The sequence below is a fragment of the Vipera berus genome (genome assembly GCF_964194415.1).
Source record: "Vipera berus genome assembly, chromosome: 9".
NCBI lineage: Eukaryota > Metazoa > Chordata > Lepidosauria > Squamata > Viperidae > Vipera > Vipera berus.
The window spans coordinates 13608608-13627390 of NC_138212.1; the positions used below are offsets into that span (position 1 = coordinate 13608608).

At 40.5% G+C, this 18783-nt stretch overlaps 1 protein-coding gene across 1 annotated transcript; it reads left to right on the plus strand.

Annotated features, from left to right (window-relative positions):
* The first annotated feature begins 4862 nt into the window (after positions 1-4862).
* Positions 4863-17880, plus strand: NUDC (nuclear distribution C, dynein complex regulator). Its single transcript, XM_081335274.1, has 9 exons — positions 4863-5059; positions 7916-7993; positions 9937-10140; positions 10350-10436; positions 10804-10917; positions 11639-11833; positions 12102-12185; positions 14533-14651; positions 16576-17880. The coding sequence occupies exons 1-9, from the start codon at positions 4964-4966 to the stop codon at positions 16625-16627; spliced, it is 1029 nt and encodes a 342-aa protein (XP_081191400.1). The 5' UTR covers positions 4863-4963; the 3' UTR covers positions 16628-17880.
* The last annotated feature ends 903 nt before the right edge of the window (positions 17881-18783 follow it).

Below are 18783 nucleotides of genomic sequence, written 5' to 3' on the forward strand. Positions count from 1 at the left end.
GCTGTGAGCTGCCAAAATGGGTGGAGTGACAGCAGTGATTTTTCAACTTCAGGCTCTGAAGAACGGAAGGAAGGCGATTTTGACTTAAACATCTTCAGAGAATGTCCATATTGGGGGCAGGGTAAGTGATAGGCTGCTTTTTCTGTGTCTTAATCACATCAAGAGAACACTGTCCCGTAGGACATATTTTTGGCCAATAACAGGTCAGAAATACAGAAGCTGGACTTTGATTCCACGGACTCTACATAAAGTTCACCAGAGGAGAAAACCATTCTGCTTTCTTGATGCTCTGGGAACAAAATGTTTTATTTTGTGAAATCCATTCTACCTCTGCCCTAGACTAGGAGAAAGGTTTTAAGTTCCAGAAGGGACCTACAGCACATGCAGGATCAAGAATGACACTGTAGACCTGAGGCACAAGAGCTAGTTTGACACCCCCACCCTTCCCAAACTGGAGAAAAAAATTAGCAGGACAACATAACAAAAAGTAGAGAAGTAAATATATTAGCCTGGGTCACTCTAAATTCTAAAACCTTGCTTAGTCTTCATGCTGTAAAGATCAATGCCTGTTTGTACATAATCCTATAGTTTTGTTCAGAAGAGCTTTGTTCCGTGCCTAAGTAGTCCAAGTATTTATGAAGGGCTCTAGGATGTTTAATCCAACCTCCTCTAGATCCGTTGAGACCTTACCTTCCAAAGTTCCCAGGTAGCATAGCTCGCATTTAAGGTCTATTTATTGGAGGGTGTCTTAGAGTTTCTTCTAAAATTGCATTCAAATTATTGTTCCTCTGCTAGGAAATTCCTCTTTTTAAAAATGTTTAAATTCCACCAAATGAAATGGAGAGATGGATTCAGCATATATCCTTTGAGGAACTATTCCTTTGGTCCAGGGGTCTTCAAATTTGGCCCTTTTATGACTTGTGGACTTCAACTCCCAGAATTCCTCAGCCAGGCACTTTGGCTGAGGAATTCTGGGAGTTGAAGTCCACAAGTCATAAAAGGGCCAAGTTTGAAGACCCCTGCTTTGGTCTGTGAATGTTTCCCAATTATCTGAAAAAGACAGTGCTTCTGGTCATCGTTGGATTTAATTGGTTATTAAAATTACAGGTGAAAGACATTCCAGAAAGTATTAGCTTGATCTCACAGTCATGCTTTACACACCACTGTGGCTACAAAGCACATCATGTTTGGTGCATTATGTGAACCAGGCAATCATGTTAAAAGATAAGGTAGCTTAACTTATTGTTCGGATGCAAAGTGTTGTTGATTCTTAACTGTGGTTTATGATTGAGACAAAAAAGCAAGGGTGGCCTGTGGCCACAAGGTGGCACGATAGAGGTATTTGTGTTGTTTAATATTGGGGTTTGTGGCATATCCGATTAATTTAATTTAAATTTAAATTAATTTAAAACTTTGTGGACTGTAATATTGCATGTAGACATCTGCACATCTGAAATCTGGCTTTCTCTTTAAAAGTCTTAAAACAATAGATTTTGTCTAATTGATCATACAGTTATGGTCTGCTTTAGAAAGGTTAGAAATTCTTATAATTATTTTGACTGATAATAATTATTTTGGCTGTTTTTGTCAATCAAAAACTATCAACAGTTTTAAAAGTACCAAACTGATTTATGATTATGTTTCCTTCCAATTTAATGTTATTAGCAGAATGTTTTTCTGCTAAAATAAGTAATGTTTTTATTTTTCTTACATGTAGTAAATTACTGTATTATCTAAATTTTATAGTTTGTAAATATACTTCCTTTTTTGTTTATATTCTTAAATATGTTTAAAAACTGCCCAGATTTACTGGGAGTCACGGAGCCTACAAATCTAATAAATAATTATCATTATTAAAAATAAAGTATTGACATGAATAACTGACTACATTACATTACAGTTGAAGACATAGTAATTACTACTTTTTTCAGTTTTTTTAAAGGTTGCTTTATAGATATTAAAAGTTGGGTATAGTTAAAGTATGCAAACAGCTTTTTGCTTATTCATTCTTTAGTGTAATATTCTGATTTACCAAGGGGAATAACCACTTACAAATCACTGCTGCATTTTGTTTTAAACCATGGACTTTAACCTCATCAAGTCACAAGACCAGGTGTTTCTCCCTAATGACTTTGCCTTGTACAATTCTTCCTCTAGTGATAACTACTCCATAAAAAAAATCATTGGAAAGCTCCTACTTTTATATTTACTTTTATGCTCTTTGGAACAAAGGATTTTTAGGAAATTGTACACTTTGCATGCTGCAAAGAGGCACTTCATGTTTCTGTCAATATTGAGCTAAGGGAAAAGTGAAGGTATAAGTAGTCCTTTGCCTAATTACTCTGGCAATAAACACCAATGAACTGAAAAGGAATTCTGATGAGTTTGCACTATATTTGTTTATGGCAAAGATTGTGATTTATGGATACTAATGCCCTTTATTGGAAACTTTGTGTTTGCTACATCTTTCCATCAGCAATGTGGTAGATCAGTGGTCTCCAAAGTATAGCTTCTGCAGCCTAGGGATCTACAAAACAATTCATCAGTTGTTATCTCTGACAGATTTGGTGCATAATTTGGCAGTCTTCCTGGAATGGTGGCACAAATTCATCTTTATGCCAATTACACCTATTCCTGGATGCGGGGGAGGGGGGCTTGCTCATGGTCAGTCATGCCTCAGTCACTTTCTATTTAGATTAGTGTGAGTTCCAGTCCTGCCTTAAGTGCAGAACCAGCTGGGTGACCTTGGGCCACTCACTCTTTCTCTAGAAGCAGGCAATGGAAAAATCACTTCTGAAATCTTTCCAAGAAAACTGCAGTTAACTAGTCCAGGCAATCATCAGGAGTCAACAATGACTTGAAGGCACCCAAACAAAATGCTTTTCACAAGGCTGCTCTTGAAGACCATCCAGAAGCTGAAACTGGTCTAGGATACAGTAGCACATGCATTTTTGGGCACCCTAAGCTTTGTCCAAGTAACACCATTGTTTGCATAAGCTGCATTATTTTTGTAGTGTATGCCTTTAAAGCATACACAGAAATGTCAGCACAGCAGGGGGCTGGACAGCTCCAGGCTATAACCGCTTTTGGCAGGAAAGCCTGAATAGAGCAAGTCGTTGACAGCCCCAGGGCATGGTCAGCTCTGGCGGGAAGCCAGGGTTTAAATCCATTGGCCACCTGCACTGGCGGGAAGCCCAGGTTTGAATCTATTGGTCACGATTCACCTGGGCAGGTAACCCCTTGCCCCAGCTTCATTCCTGATCCAATAAAGAAGTACTACCCAGCTCAAGTGTCCGTCTCTCTGTGCGACCACGCGACCTTGCAATTTTCTAGTTGCTTTCCAGGTACAATTCAAGGTGCTGATTATCACCTTTAAAGCCTATACATGGCATAGGTTATAGGTTGTTTGTGGAAATTTCTCTGCCTGAAGATATCTGTTCATACCACTTGATCATATATGATGGCTGAACTCCAGATCTCTTCTCTTAAATGTTGTCAACTAATCAGACCTTGGAGGCACACCTTCTCCCCAGCATGTTCCAATAATCTCTCACCTGATACTTCAGGAACCCAACATTTTAGCCTTCCATGGCTAGAAACTGGCTAATCCGCCAAGCATTGAGCTAGGGTGGGGATTGAGTCAGGAGCTTAATAATTTGGTAGGTTTAACTCCTGAATGGAAAAGTTTTGTTTTTAGTCTATTGTTTTTATTGTTTACGTGACATCAGTATTTGAGATGGGTGACTATATGAGTTTTTTAAAATAAATTGTATACGAAGAAAAATATTATGTCTATATTTCTGTAAAGCATCACATAATTTTTAAGGAGTATGTATATCCATTTATCTGATGCTTGGCAGCTGTGAGGGTCTGGATGGGGAACAACATGCTTCAGCTCAGCTAGCAAGGCTGGGCAATTTTGGGTTTTGAGGCTTGCCAGTTCTAGGATGGTGCCATCTTTGGTGCTGGATGGAGTTGCACTGCCCCAAATAGACACAGTGTGCAACTTGAAGGTCCTTCTGGACTCAACTCCTGCTTGAAGAGCAGATGGCAATCATAGTTAGGAGGGTCTTTGCACAGCCTTGTGTTGAGTGCCATTTGTGCCCATTCCTAAATCTGGAGGCTCTGTTTGTGACAACTCATCCTGATAGGGTTACTATAACACACTCTCCATGGGGCTGCCCTTGAAGAGTATCCGCTGGTGCATAATACAGTAGTGTGGGCAATCCCATTTGCTTGTGGAACAGGACAGGTTCTGCTCTGCAAGATTATCAGTTGGCTTGGCCAGTTTATTTCTGTGGATGGATGAACATACAATTAAAAACAATGAAATAACATTAAAGGGCACTCTACAATAAAAAAGCATTGAATATTTCTTTAATATTAATATGCTGAGAACATGAGACGTTACTAACAATGGACTCCCACGTCTAATCCATGCTGGCTCAGGAATTCTGGGAGTTGAAGTCCACAAGTCATAAAAGAGCCAAGGTTCCCCACCCTGGTCGAATCACTTTACAGAGATGCTGGGGGGGGGGAGGACCTAGCGGGGAAAAGAAGCGGGGAATAAAAGCGATAAATGCAAAGCTCGAGTCAGCTCTTTTCAGACATTTTATTGCAAACGACCAAGACAATCGCGAGGCGACGGGGGCGCCTCTCCACGCGGGCCGCGAACGTGTAATCTGCAATTTCCCGTCGTCCCACAGCACAGGCGGTAACCGTAGCAACCGACGCCAAACACGGGGGGCCTAACGGGCCGTCTTTGACCTCCTCTCGTCGCGGATTGAAAGAGCCGGCTGCCAATCAACGCGGCGAGTTCGACGGTTGGTCAAAACCTTTCCGGAAAAGGGTTGGGCAGAATGCGCTTCTCTTCCGTTTCCGGCCGCCGTCGTAGCGGGTGCGTGCTGAGGCGAGCGAACGGCTTTTTAAAGAAGGGGAGAAGCCAGTCAGCCATCCCGGCGTCATGGGGGCCAGCGGGGAAGAGGCGGCCGACAACGAGGAGCAATTCGACGGCATGCTGCTCGCCATGGCCCAGCAGCACCAGGGCGGCGTGCGTGAGGTAAAATGGAGGGCAGGAGCGGGCGGTCCCTTCCTTCTGTACGGCCTACATTGCAGGGCCGTCCTTCTCTTCGGCAAAGGGGCCCAGCGAAATGAACCCTCAGACGAGCCGAGGTTGCCCATTAACCCCCCTCCCACTATTTCACGAAGAAAACAGCCATAGGAAATCTCGGAAACGGTTTTGAAATGTGGAATTAGGAAGGGGAGGCTGAATCTGAGCATGGGGTGAATTGCCCTGAAGATTCACCTGTTGAACGGTGGCACTAAAGTTATTCGAAAAAAAATAACCATCTGGAAAGGATTAGAAGTTAAAACAACAACAACAACACCATGTTGGGATAAATGTGCTACTTTCTAGTTGTGCTGATAGTTTGTTGTGATTTAGTGATTTCTGTGGCATCTTAAGACTGGTGTAGTTTCTCCTGTGGTTTGTTGCCACTGTAATTTCTAACCCGTTCCAGAAAATATTCCTGATGAAGGATCTCTTTGAGCAGGGGTCTTCAAACTTGCCCCTTTATTATGACTTCAAGAGCCAGGATAGCTCTGCTCTTTTGCATGTCTGGGACTCTTATAGAAGGGGTCTTCAAACTTGGCCCTTTTATGATACATAAAAGGCTGGTTGAGGAACTCTGGGAGTTGAAGTCCACAATTCCCATAAAAGGGCTGAGTTTGAAGACCCCTGTAATCTGGCTACCTGTAATCTGAACCTCTTTTTGATTCTGGACCAGTTATAGCCTAAATGGGCATATTGTATAAGTGGTTCATAGTTGTACGATACTGCTGTTCAGAATTGTTGGTTGAAAACAAATGAATGGATTGCTGTACAATACAGAGATGGAATTTTCGAGTCAAGCTATGCCAAGGCTTGCTGGATTATGGCTTAATGAAAGTGTCAGGACCAAACACACCGGGCTATTAAGAAATGGCCTGTTTCTCGGTATGAATCTGCATTCTGTGCTTGCAATTTGTATTATAGCCATTGAACCCTTTTTTATGCAGATTGGAATTGGCATGTAACTTATTCTGTATTTGTGTACTGCAGGAGTCATTAGGAGCCTTCATGGTTTACTGATGAAAGTGTTGGACATAGACTTGGAGATGCAGTTTCAAGTCCATCCTTAGGCATGGAAGCTCAGTGGGTGACCTCAGACCAGTCATATATTCTCAACCTACCTCACAATTTGTGAGGATGGTATTAGATGAAGAAGTACACCTCCTGGTGGAAAAGCAAAATACAAATTTAACAAATATATTGCAACTCTCCACTGGCCTTTAGATGTACCTGTCATCCTTTCAATGAGGTGGCATTGGGCATGTGGGTGAGAATAATGGGAATTGAAGTTTATCCCATTCAAAAACATCGCTGTTACTTATTTCCTAATTTCTGTTGATACTTTGGTGATGAGTCTATAATGTTTCTGTGCTATTCAATCTTGAAAGGTCTGAGCAGCTTTCCAGAATGATCATCACAGTGTAAGAAAAAAAATCCATTGTACCACCCAAGGAAGTAAACTGTTCTCATACACACACACACACACACACACACAAATACTTGTTCTTATGTATATCCCATACTTGTGTGTGTATAGTTCATATACATTCCACAGAGAGAGACTTTATAATGGCTTCATTTAACAAATTATTAATAAAACGTTTAGAGTAGAAAAAATAACATAATTTGTCAATATGCTTTATACTTAAACAGTAACATAGTAGGTTCCAGCTAAAGTCTTCTGACACCTTTTGCAAATGGTAGAATATGCATGAATTCTATAAAATTTGTCAAGGGAATCTTAAAAGAAAATGTCACTTTCTCTTATTGCCTAGCACATCAGGATTAAAGGAACAGCTAAACTTAAACAATGAAGTCATCTACCCAATAAATAGTGTCTTCTACGCTTAAACAGTGAAGTCAGCCTACCAGGTGGAAATACCTATGTTTGTTCTGACAGACCAGTTGACCCTTTAAACCAGGGGTGTCAAACTGCCAGCTCACGGGCCAGATCCATTATATTAAAACCACGCCCACCCCATTGCTGGCAATGGCAAAAAAGTTGTGATGTTGCGAGTTTGACATCCCTGCTTTAAACTGTTGGCTTTAATTGAACAGGCATAAGTAAAAGTAGCATTGCACATTAAAAACTCAACTAGGGATCCATTATTGAAATAACTTGTTCAGAACTTAAATCTTATGTTAAGGGAGATTACTGTAGTGAAAATGTTTGCAAGGTGTTGTTAAAGTTTTGGTTGCTCTAACTTCCTTGAATGGATATTTGTTCTAAAATAGAGTCTAGAGTTTTTTATTAGAGGTTGTGTCCTGGGGGAGCAGAAGAACCACTAGTATGACCAAAGTAACATTGCTTATATTATCTAGTCCACCACGGGTGTCAAACTTGCCATGTCACGTGACGTGTCACGATGCATCACAACTCTTTGCATTGCCGGCAATGGGGTAGGCACGGCTTCAGTATGATGAAACCAGCCTGCAGGCTGGCAGTTTGACACCCCTGATCTAGTCTATGATATTTGTATCCTGCCTTTACTTTTCTACAACTCAGGGCAGGATATATAATGCTCCTACTCTTATTTTTTTCAGCACAATCCTGTGAGGTAGGCTGAGAAAGAATGGCTAGCCCAAGTCACTTAGTCAGTTTTCCTGCCTAAAGGAAGACTAAAACTTTCTGCCATTTTGACCCCAACACCTTAACCACTACATTAAACAGGCTCTCCAGAATATCACCTTGGGTAGGTGGGTCACTTCTATATGGTGTATGTTTTTTATGTAAAAATATGTTTGTCATGTAGGTTGAAATGTGAACTACTTACCCCTTGACTGTGCTACATTTGTTCCTTACAGCTTGTGAACACCTTTTTCAGTTTCCTGAGACGCAAAACTGATTTCTTTGTGGGGGGAGAAGAAGGCGCTGCTGAGAAGGTATATGATTTGATTTATAAAGTTATTTTTCTCTGTAAGGCAGATTGAAATATATCCCACAGTTTGCTTTTAAATCTCCTGTTTTTCCTTGATTTTGTTGTATTGTAATTCCATCCCATTGAGTTGCTGGCTCTGGAAAGATACTGGAGAGGTCACATTGTGTTATGTCTGACCTTCATTGAGCAGGTTTGTTTCAGAGTATGACAATAATAGATGTTTTGGGTTCATTTTATTTGGTTAAGCTTTGACCAAAGGCTGGTTGAAAAGCTAGCATGTCAAAAATGTATTGGTCTGACTCAGACACCTGACAATCAATAATACCAGTTTACTTTGTTTGTTCTCTACTAGAAAGTGCTAAGTCCAATTCTTCAACAGTGGTTTGTTCCCAAAGAGCAGAGTTTCTCTAACCTGATTTTGTGAAATGTTCTGCGTGATCCACTCTATTCCACATCACTCTCTATTTCACTGATAGAGTGATGGGGCAGTGTGACACATCATGTTTCGTTTTGTTTTTTAATTTTAACAACTCTTCTGTAAGTGTTGCAAACAATGTGAATTTTGTTTGAAGAGCATTTTATCCGTTCATTTTAAGAATGTTTATGAAACTATTTAGATTTTAAAAATATGCTCATGCCATTTTGTATATTTCTTCTGCATAGTATAATTACTTACAAAGCCTTTCAAAAGTGGCTGTTACATTCCCTGAGGAATGTACAGTGTTAACTCACACCTTTTGTCTTCAAAAGTCAATCAAAGTCAATCTAAAGATGATACATTATGGGAAATTGGAAAGTAATCCTTACAGCTGTATATGTGTACAGAAATTTTTACATATACCTGTGGAATTAAATAAATCTAAGTGCCATAGTACAGGCAGAATTTAGGGAATTACATGCAATAGAGGAAATATCTAGAACACTGCTGTTTAAAATCTGTTTGCTCTTTAAATTAGTAAAATGAGTATTCAGTGGAAGGAAGGAATCTGAAATCTAGAATCTAAAATCAGATTTTGTTACATGAGGAAGCCAGTAATTACTAAGCTCTTATAGAAAGGCTAAGTTATCCAGTTGTTCACCACTTAAAGAGTGTTCTTCTGTCCCTTTTTCCATATTACGGTAGCAGCAGTAGACAAGGTCAGAAGTTGGCATGTGTCTCCAACATGTCACCATCCAAAGGGCAAAACAGATTGTGTGTTACCAATTTCAGCCCTACTGTTCATGACCCTTGGCTGCTGCAGTTGCTGTAAGGTCACCCGTCAGTGGGAACCCTTGAAATTAAGCCAGTGGTGGAGTCAAATGATTGTGTCACCACTTGGAGCAAACACACTCTAGCCGTGACCCTCAGGCCTTCTCTAAACTATGGACAAAGGTGGCCCTGTTCATTCCTACTGCCGACTCTTTAGAAAGGAGCAGATCAGTTTTATTATTCGAAAAACTTTCAACAACGATAGGTTTCCTGTTACAGTCCTTTTTGGAGGAAAAACAAAATTTTACTAAGTAGTGAGTGTGAACCTTTGCCTTAAATAGACTTTATAGGTCTGACACTCTTAGCTCCCTGTAAAAACAAATTTTTTTTGGGAGGGGGATAGTTTTACAATGTGGGCTATAGTTTTCACTTTTTAAGTCTCAATCCTAATTTCCCTCATTGGAGGATTTTATAAAGTATGGGTGGGGGAGTGATCCTGAACATTCTTCCTTTTCAAAGAGGTCGCCTATTTGTTTTTTTGGTTTTTTTATCTCTGCCAAGAAAACAGCATGGATGCGGTCACCAGCTATTTTATTTATTTATTTTATTTTAATTCCATTTATATCCCGCCCTTCTCCGAAGACTCAGGGCGGCTTACAAGCTTAGCAGTATGGAGCTTGACTTGAGATCATTTTTACTGCTTGTGTGATTAAGAACGATCATGCCCATCATACTACTTTCCTATTCTCCCACCTCAGTTAATCACAGAGACTTTCAGTCGCCACAACAAACTTGCTCAGAAAGCCCAGAAAGAGAAGAAAGCTCGTCAAGAAGCAGAACAGCGGGGAAAAGCGGAACAAGCTGCTAAACTTGCCAAAGAAACTAAACAGGAAGACAGTGAGCCAAGGATTAAGGAGCTGACTGATGAGGAGGCAGAAAGATTGCAACTGGAAATAGACCAGGTATGAATCTGGCTCCCTCTATTGGTGGGGCATAATACAACAGCAGAATATTTGGGAAATCCCCTTTTTTATTTTTTACATGGTCCACTCAGTGCTGCCATTTGTATTGGATATGAGTGATGAAGTGTGATTACTGCTATTGCTAAGCTGCTTAAATGTGCATATCACAAATAAAACGGGCTTATGGAGGTGCTACTCTTTTGAAACAGAACAAAGAGAAGAAACAAAATGAGGCAAAGAACATACCTGTCAAGTCTGCTGAAAAGCCAGTGGAATGTCCCGAATCCAGCAAGCAAGTAATGTATTTTTCAAGATTTTAGCTAATCTGTTTCCTATTTTATTGCTTTAAGATGGTTGAAAATAAGGAACACGTTAGTCACAGTAGTGTAACTACAGCATGGAATTCTAGCATTTATTCAAGTACATGCCAGAGGACCATATATGCACACTCATCCCACCCCCACCTCCTGATTGCCTTTGGGAAATAGGACCTGTACAGTGTATTTTTAAAACCTGGCTTAAGCAGAGAAGACTTTTAAGAAAGTTGGACCCGTACATGTATTGCCATCTGAATTGCCATCTCTATAAATAATGCGGTAAACAGAAAAAGCCCTCATTAAAAAGTTGTAAACATATTTTATGTACGCTCCTATGCTATATAAGGATACCGATGAAGAAGAGGAAGATGAGAAGGACAAAGGAAAACTTAAACCAAACTCTGGAAATGGAGCAGACCTGCCAAACTACAGGTGGACGCAAACCCTCTCTGAACTGGATGTAAGTGGTAGATTTTGAAGTCCACACTAAGTTTTACGTAATAGTCTCTGCTTCTTATGAGGAAAATGAAAGTGAAATATTTAACTGTGTTTCATAAGTCTCTTTTGGATAATAAAGGGAAAAAAAACCCAGACATCTTACTATGGGAATCCACGTAATAATAAATAGCTGCTTCGCTTTCTTTTAGAATTGGCCACAGAATGCTATTCTATGTCAGGAATAGAGCAGTAGCAGAATGGTAATGAAATAGATTGTTATAAATATAGAGAAGAACAGTAAAGATGCTAAGAAGTTTACCATTTGTGAAAAAGTTCAATAACTCAGTATGTTTAGGCTAAAGAAAAAGAAGGCTAAGGAGAGACGTGGTAGTTTTCTAATACTTAAAGGACTGTCACAGGGAAGGATCTTCTGGTGCCTGAAGGTAGGGCAAGAACCAGGGGGTGGCAGCTTTACAGAGCAATATTAAAACTTGAAATAAGGAGGAATTACCTGAACATAAGTAATTAACAATGGAACAGTTTGTCTCGTGAATCATGGGTGCTTCATCCATGGAAGGGTTCAGATAAAGCCCTTTGTCTGCATTGGTTTGAGGATTCCTGTCCTGAGCAGGAGGGTAGATAGAAGACTTCCAAGGTCCCTTGCAATCCTAGGATTCTATTAATAGTGATCTGTACGTCTTCCTTGCCTGAGGTTTTCATGAAGAATTCACTCTTCTCTCTAGCTGGCCATCCCATTCAATGTGAGCTTCAAACTGAAGGGAAAGGACATGGTGGTTGATACACAGAGGCGTCATCTGAAGGTGGGCTTAAAGGGCCATCCCCCTGTGATTGATGGAGACCTGTACAATGAGGTGAAGGTGGAGGAGAGCTCATGGCTGATTGAGGATGGAAAGATAGTCACAGTGCACTTGGAAAAGGTAAAAGGCAAATGTTTCTGGATTTCAGTTAATGGATGATTTTGCATGGGTTCTTATCTGTGCTGATTGCTTTATATTTAATACTTGTTTCAATAGAGCATATCTAACACTCCAAATAAGATGTATGCAGTAATATTGTGATGAGACAGAAGAATATGATGTTATCTTGCCATCTTTGCAAGAAAAAGAAAGTTATGTTCTTACTGCAAATGCCACATCCAAAGAAGCTGATATATTCTACATAATAATATTTCTCTTTTCACTCTAGATCAACAAGATGGAATGGTGGAACAAGTTAGTCCAAACAGACCCAGAGATCAACACCAAGAAAATTAACCCTGAGAATTCAAAAGTGAGTGATTCTTTGGTCAGGTTTTGTTTTAACTCAAGAGTGCTGCTTGACCATTTGTGGCCCACATGTACATATTTCACTTCTGGAATGGATTGGTGGCCTTGGTGGATGTGGGTGTGACCCAGGCAGGCACACTCTTCACATACACACAGGTTATCAGGGATCATTGTGTGACAGAGAATTTTAACTCTGCCACCTTCTCCAACCCCCCATAATTGCCATTGGAAGTAGGAGTCATCCTAGCTTCTTCATCAATGATTTGGATGAGGATGGGGAACTCATCAAATTTGCAGATGACACCAAGCTGGCAGGAATAGCCAGCTCTCCAGAAGACAGGCTTAAGATACAGAAGGATCTTGACAGACTTGAACTTTGGGCGCTATCTAACAAAATGAAATTCAATGGTGAAAAAAGTAAGATTCTACATTTAGGCAAGTAAAACCAAATGCACAGGTATAATATAGGTGGTACCTTGCTCCATAGTAGCAATTGTGAGAGGGATCTCGGAGTCCTAGTGGACAATCACTTAAATATGAGCCAGCAGTGTGCTGCAGCTGCCAAAAAAGCCAACACAGTGCTAGGCTGCATTAACAGAGGGATAGAATCAAGATCACATGAAGTGTTAATACCACTTTACAACGCCTTGGTAAAGCCACACTTGGAATACCACATCCGGTTTTGGTCACCACAATGTACAAAAGATGTTGAGACTCAGAGACCAGAGAAGAGCAACAAAGATGATCAGGGGACTGGAGGCTAAAACATATAAGGAACGGTTGCTGGAATTGGGTATGTCTAGTTTAATGAAGAGAAGGATGAGGAGTGACAGGATAGTAGTATTCCAGTATCTCAGGGGCTGCCACAAAGAAGAGGGAGTCAAGCTATTCTCCAAAGCGCCTGAAGGCAGGACAAGAAGCAACGGATGGAAACTAGTCAAGGAGAGAAGCAACCTAGAACTAAGGCGAAACTTCCTGACAGTTAGAACAATTAACCTATGGAACGACCTGCCTCCAGAAGTGGTGAATGCTCCAGCACTGGAAGTTTTTAAGAAGAGACTGGACAGCCATTTGTCTGAAATGGTATAGGGCAGGCATGTCAAACTGTCAGCCCGTGGGCCGGATGCATCATACTGAAACCACACCCACCCCATTGCCGGCAATGGGGAAGAAGTGTGATGTCACATGATGTCGCAAGTTTGACATGGGTTTCCTGCCTGAGCGGGGGTTAGACTAGATCAGACATGTCAAACTCGCAACATCACATGACGTTGCGCAACGTATCGGAGCTTTTCTGCCATTGCCAGCAATGGGTGGGTGTGGCTTCCTGATGATGCATCTGGCCCGCCGGCTGGCAGTTTGACACCCCTGGACCAGATGCTCTCCAAGGTCCCTTCCAACTTTATTATTGTTGTTATTACTGCTGCTGCTAACATGAAAAAGGGTGTAGCAGATCCCTGCTGCTCACCTGCAACTTGGTATGAGTTAAATGGGTCTGCACCCAAAATTCACGGAGTAGGCAACCATGCACTGTCAGCCTCAAGTTTCCCTCCTGTGGTTGAGAAAGATTAGAGTCACTGCGTTTCACAGACTGTTGAAAGATTTAATTGTTAGTAGCACATGATGGAATCTATTACTTTATTGTAACGAGAGCCTGTTTCAGCAAATGGCAGCATCTGGCTGACCATCCCAGGCAGGATTCCTTTTTGTTAGCCCTTTGAAGTAGGTCAGGGCAAGAAAAAAAAATACACTCTGGAGATTCCAGGAAGCTTATTCTATTATTGTAGGGTTTATTAACAGTTTTAAAGCCAATATACTTTCTTCTCCAGGTCCCTGCTTAACAGTTCACTCGTACCATTTTCAAGGTCAGCTCTAAATTTCTTTACAGTTAGTACTGGGAAACCTTTCCCAGGTGTAGATTCCAAACACCCAAGAAGAAAGGAGCTGCAGAATGGTTTTTTCTTAAAAAACAAACAAAAAACTACTGTACAATATAATGTATATTTCCTAAGCAAGCCTTAGTTTCTTTTTTATATGCTGCTCCGGCAGGCAAAGACTTCCTCCTCCAAACGTTTAGATAAGTTTCAACGGCTGGTTCTCTGGAGTTCTTGTTCAGAGGCCTTGATGAGATGCTGCTGCTGCTGCTGAATAGACAGCAGTGGAAACCAAGGAGTAGAACAGAAGAGAGTTTTGGTGGTTGTGGAACCAAAGGGGAAAAAAAACCCCAGTCTTACTTTGCTATGTATACAAGTGTTATCAATGTGACTTTATTCAGTGGTATCTAGAAGGTGAGCCGCAAATGTATCAAATTAATATGAATTTCTCTTAATACGTTTCTCTCAATTTCCAAGTTATCAGACCTGGATAGCGAAACACGCAGCATGGTTGAGAAAATGATGTATGATCAGCGACAGAAATCAATGGGGCTTCCCACGTCGGATGAGCAAAAGAAGCAGGACATACTGAAAAAGTGAGTAAGGCCGGTTTTACACCGTGAAGAAGGGAGCAACAGCTTGTTTTCCAGGCAAGAGCAGACTTGCCTCTTAATGGGGGGGGGGGGAGGCGCTGTGGAAGGACAGCCCAGCAACTAAGTGCTATGTAGAGACCACGAAGCCAGGCAGTACCATCTCAGCCTGAACTATGACGTGGTGTCTCTGCCTCTAATCTCCATGTGCCTCCAAGTCAGATAACACACCGCTCACTAGACAATCATGCGTTTTATTGTTTTACTGCCCTGCTTGTCAGAGATCTCAGTAGAAGCTTCTGTGAGTAATTCCCCTTTTAAGGCCAGATAGGGTGATTCTCCCTGCACTCAAGTTGCAAATGGGGTAACTAAAGGTCAAGCGCTTTTCATCAGTCATTCTAAATAGCACAAGCAGAGAAAAGGAATAAAGCCAGAAGTGGGGACAATTTCTGTTTTTCCCTGGCTAATCTCCATAGGCATAATGTCACAGCTTGGACATGAGGCCTTTTTCTACTATCAGTAGTGACATATTCAAACGAGCAACGCTTTACAGAAAATGTATAATTTTTGCTCTGGATGTTGCCCTGCAATTTAGCCCTGTCAGTCCACCAAGTTACAAGCTGTTTTGCCTTCCTCCTCCTCTCAAGCTCTCCACTGTGTCTCTTCTTTGGGTCTCAAATTCTTCCACTACGTATGATATCATTAAGGGTGTTCTTGGTTAATAATTCAGCTATTTTACAGATTGGCTCATTAAGAAGTCTTGGAAAAGTGCCATTCGGCCCCAACGATATTCTTAATTTGTCTGTTAGCTCTAAAACTTTACCCTTTGCCCTTCTGCTGGCTAGCATTTTCAGATAGTGTGGAAAAAGTGACCCCACGAAGTAGTCACAGCTATCCTCCCATTAGGTTAACTAAATAACCTACCAGTAAGTAAGACAATTTGGGTGGGTAGGGGGAAATAGTGCACTTTCAGGTGATCGGTGAAATCCATATACTCTGAACTTAGTAAATTAGAGTCAGTTCTGTGAGTAATTCAGTGCCCCAGTTTCTATGTATTTCAGTGGAACAGTTAGGGGGTCAAAGCCCTCCATTTCTTTATAAAATGGGAGCTTTATCCTTGTCTTGAATAAATGTAATTGAATGAATTCCACCAATTACATAGACTTTAAGAATGTAAAAGCAGTTAGAGCTTGAAAATAATACTCTTAAGTACTAAACATCTAATAGTGCTAACTGGCATTTGCTGAGATAATTGTAACTGGAAAAGGATGTCAGAAATACTATTTCTGGTTTTCAAAAAGCTCTAGTAAGAAATGTTTCTTCAAGTGATGCACAAACAAGAATATTTGCTTCCATTGGAAAATTCGTATTTGACCTGGAGCTAATCGTTCCTAAGGGCAATATTTGATTGATTTATCGTTGCTGATTTACAACTGTTGGGTTCCATGACAGGACAGTTTTACTGATAATGTGAAGGAGAGAGGTGATGTGATTCTACATAAGTCATGATCAGTAATGCCACAGTGATAGCTTAGAAATCTGGTACCTTACAAAATGGCAATTCTGTATTTTATTATTCTATAATATATTATTATAAATAATAAATTATTATTTATTATTGCTTTTGCCTGGACTGGTCACTCTCCCTGTTTTTTGATAATTACTTTCCTTCCAGTGGGTAATGTTTGATTTTTTTTAAAAAAAGAAAAAAGAAAAAACAGACGTGTCTGAAACTGGATTTCCCTTACTACCTAATGACGTTTTGGGCATTATCCTTCTTAGGTATCTTTGCTGAGACACCCTGCAGCAGCCAAATTATTAGAAACTCTTTCTTTCTAATTTAGTGCTAGGTGAGGGAACGGGGTGAGGGACACAGATGCTAGTATTTTTTATTCCTGTCAACTAATACTCATTTCTCTCCCTTTTTCAGGTTCATGGAACAGCATCCAGAAATGGATTTTTCCAAAGCAAAATTCAACTAATACAATTTCCCCTATTTTTTTTTCTCCTTTCCTGGCAAACGTTCAATTTTAAACAGCAAAAAAAAAACGTGTGTACCCTTTCCCTTTGGGATAATGCAAATATTCACATCACCCCATTTTGGAGTTAAAAAGTAGTTGTACTGGTATCTCCATATAATATACTGCTTAGACTTCTGGATCTTCAACAGCAGCGTCAGTTATCTGAAGTCTGTCCTTCATCTCTGTAAAGCAATATTTTAGGGAGACGAAGGATTGAAATAAATGGGAGCTGTATTACACAATAATTGCTCTCCCTTAGGCTCCTCTTAGTTTTGGAAAATCTGGGAAGGTCTCATTTAAACATATTTTTTTGAAAAAATATTCAAGTTGATATTCATCCTTGATCATATGCTTGCTCTTAAATAAAGGGCTGGAAGTCCTACCTTCAAAATAACCCCACTTTTTCGTTGTTTCAAAAACCAAGCAACCACTATAAAGATATAACTGCATATAAGAACAGGGAGTGGCTTCAGAATCAAACAAAGCACTGACAATCTTTGCCATGTTCCCTTTGTGCTATCACTCCAAGGTGCAGCGGCGCAAAAATGTGCGTGCTGGGTACTTACAGGTTGCTCTTTAGATGTTACAGTGAGGAGCAGATTAATCACAGATCCGTGCATCTGACACTCGTTACTATTTATTGCCTTCAGAATTAACACTGCAGTCATAAGTTGTGAAACCTGGAGTACATTTGTCCAGGATTTGGGATAAGATTGCAAGAAGGCTAAGATCTTTAATAATGTGATATGCTGGTCTTATTTTCATTCCTGACAATGTTACTGTCCTTGACGGTTTCCCTCAAGCCATTTTGTAACTTAACTCAAGAGCTTTGGTGGGAATAGACTCAAAAGTTTGAGAAGCTACAAAATGCTTCATTGCTTCTGTTACAATATGGAGGTTGGGGAGTTTCAAATCCAAGGAAAATTGGGATGAGGTTATCATATCCCTGATTCCACCAAGGAAACGAAGGAGTTATGTTAAGTCAATCTCATGAATTGTGTTGACCTGAGATGCCAACAGTAACTAAGGTTCTTCTGCTGCTAAAGGGAACGGAATGAACAAGAAGCCGGTCTCTGGTTTGGTGAAAATGAGCTGCCCACTTTGTCAGGTCTGTTCTTTTCAGAATTGGACATGTCAGTCAAGAACATTTTGCTTTGTTTTGTTGCTTACAAATAGCTCGTATTGTGCATGCACGATTAAAAAGTTGATGCTTTCATGCGTTGTCAAACTCGTGATTATCAGAGCACCCAGGAGCAAGCTGTCAAAAGATCAGTGGCAGCTCTAAATAAACTGTTCTGTACCTTTCTGCACTCTTCAAATTAATATGCTTGTCAGTTGTTATTTGACTCCACTGAAGAAAATGAACAACAGTGAAGTATAAGGCTACTTCCAGAATGCTGGATAGTTTCCAGCAATGTGTGTATAAACTGGAGGAGATACATATACTTTGGGTTTCCCATTGTAATGTCTTTTTGGGAGTTGAGATCCCAGAATTCCAAGCCTCCATGGCTCTTGACTCAAGAGTTCTGAACCTTGCAGTTGTACCACATCTGGGGGATCGAGAACATCTGGAAAAAAATAGATTTCCATCAGCTCTAGACTATCAAATGTTTCACACACTTTAGTGTTCTTTCCCTGCTAGAAACTACTTATTGTTACTTTCTTCTCAGGCTGTGCAGACCAGTGACCCAAGGGAAAAATATGCTTGATACATTGGTTTGTCAACTGATCTAGTGTGCCTGTGCATGCTTCAAATCCCCCTTTTCTCTTGAATCTGCATTGTTGCAAAAGCTTATTTACTGTCATGGGGCGATGGTGTTGATTGCCTCTGCACACTTGTATTCTTGTAATCTGTTCAACTTTAGACCTCTGTTGGACACCAATACCTAGCTGGCTTTCCTCAACATGGCAATGGGTATAAATGTTACAAATAGAAAAAATAGATTGTGGGGCATTAGATTGTCCTAGGGAAGAATTATCCACTTTTTTTCCTATAAATTTTATTAGTTTTTATAGGGTTAGGAATGAGGTAGGATCGGGATTGGGATGTGGGTTCGGATTAGGGTTGGGGTTGGGGTTAGGGTTTTTCCAAATATTCTCAATATTTAGCAAACAGC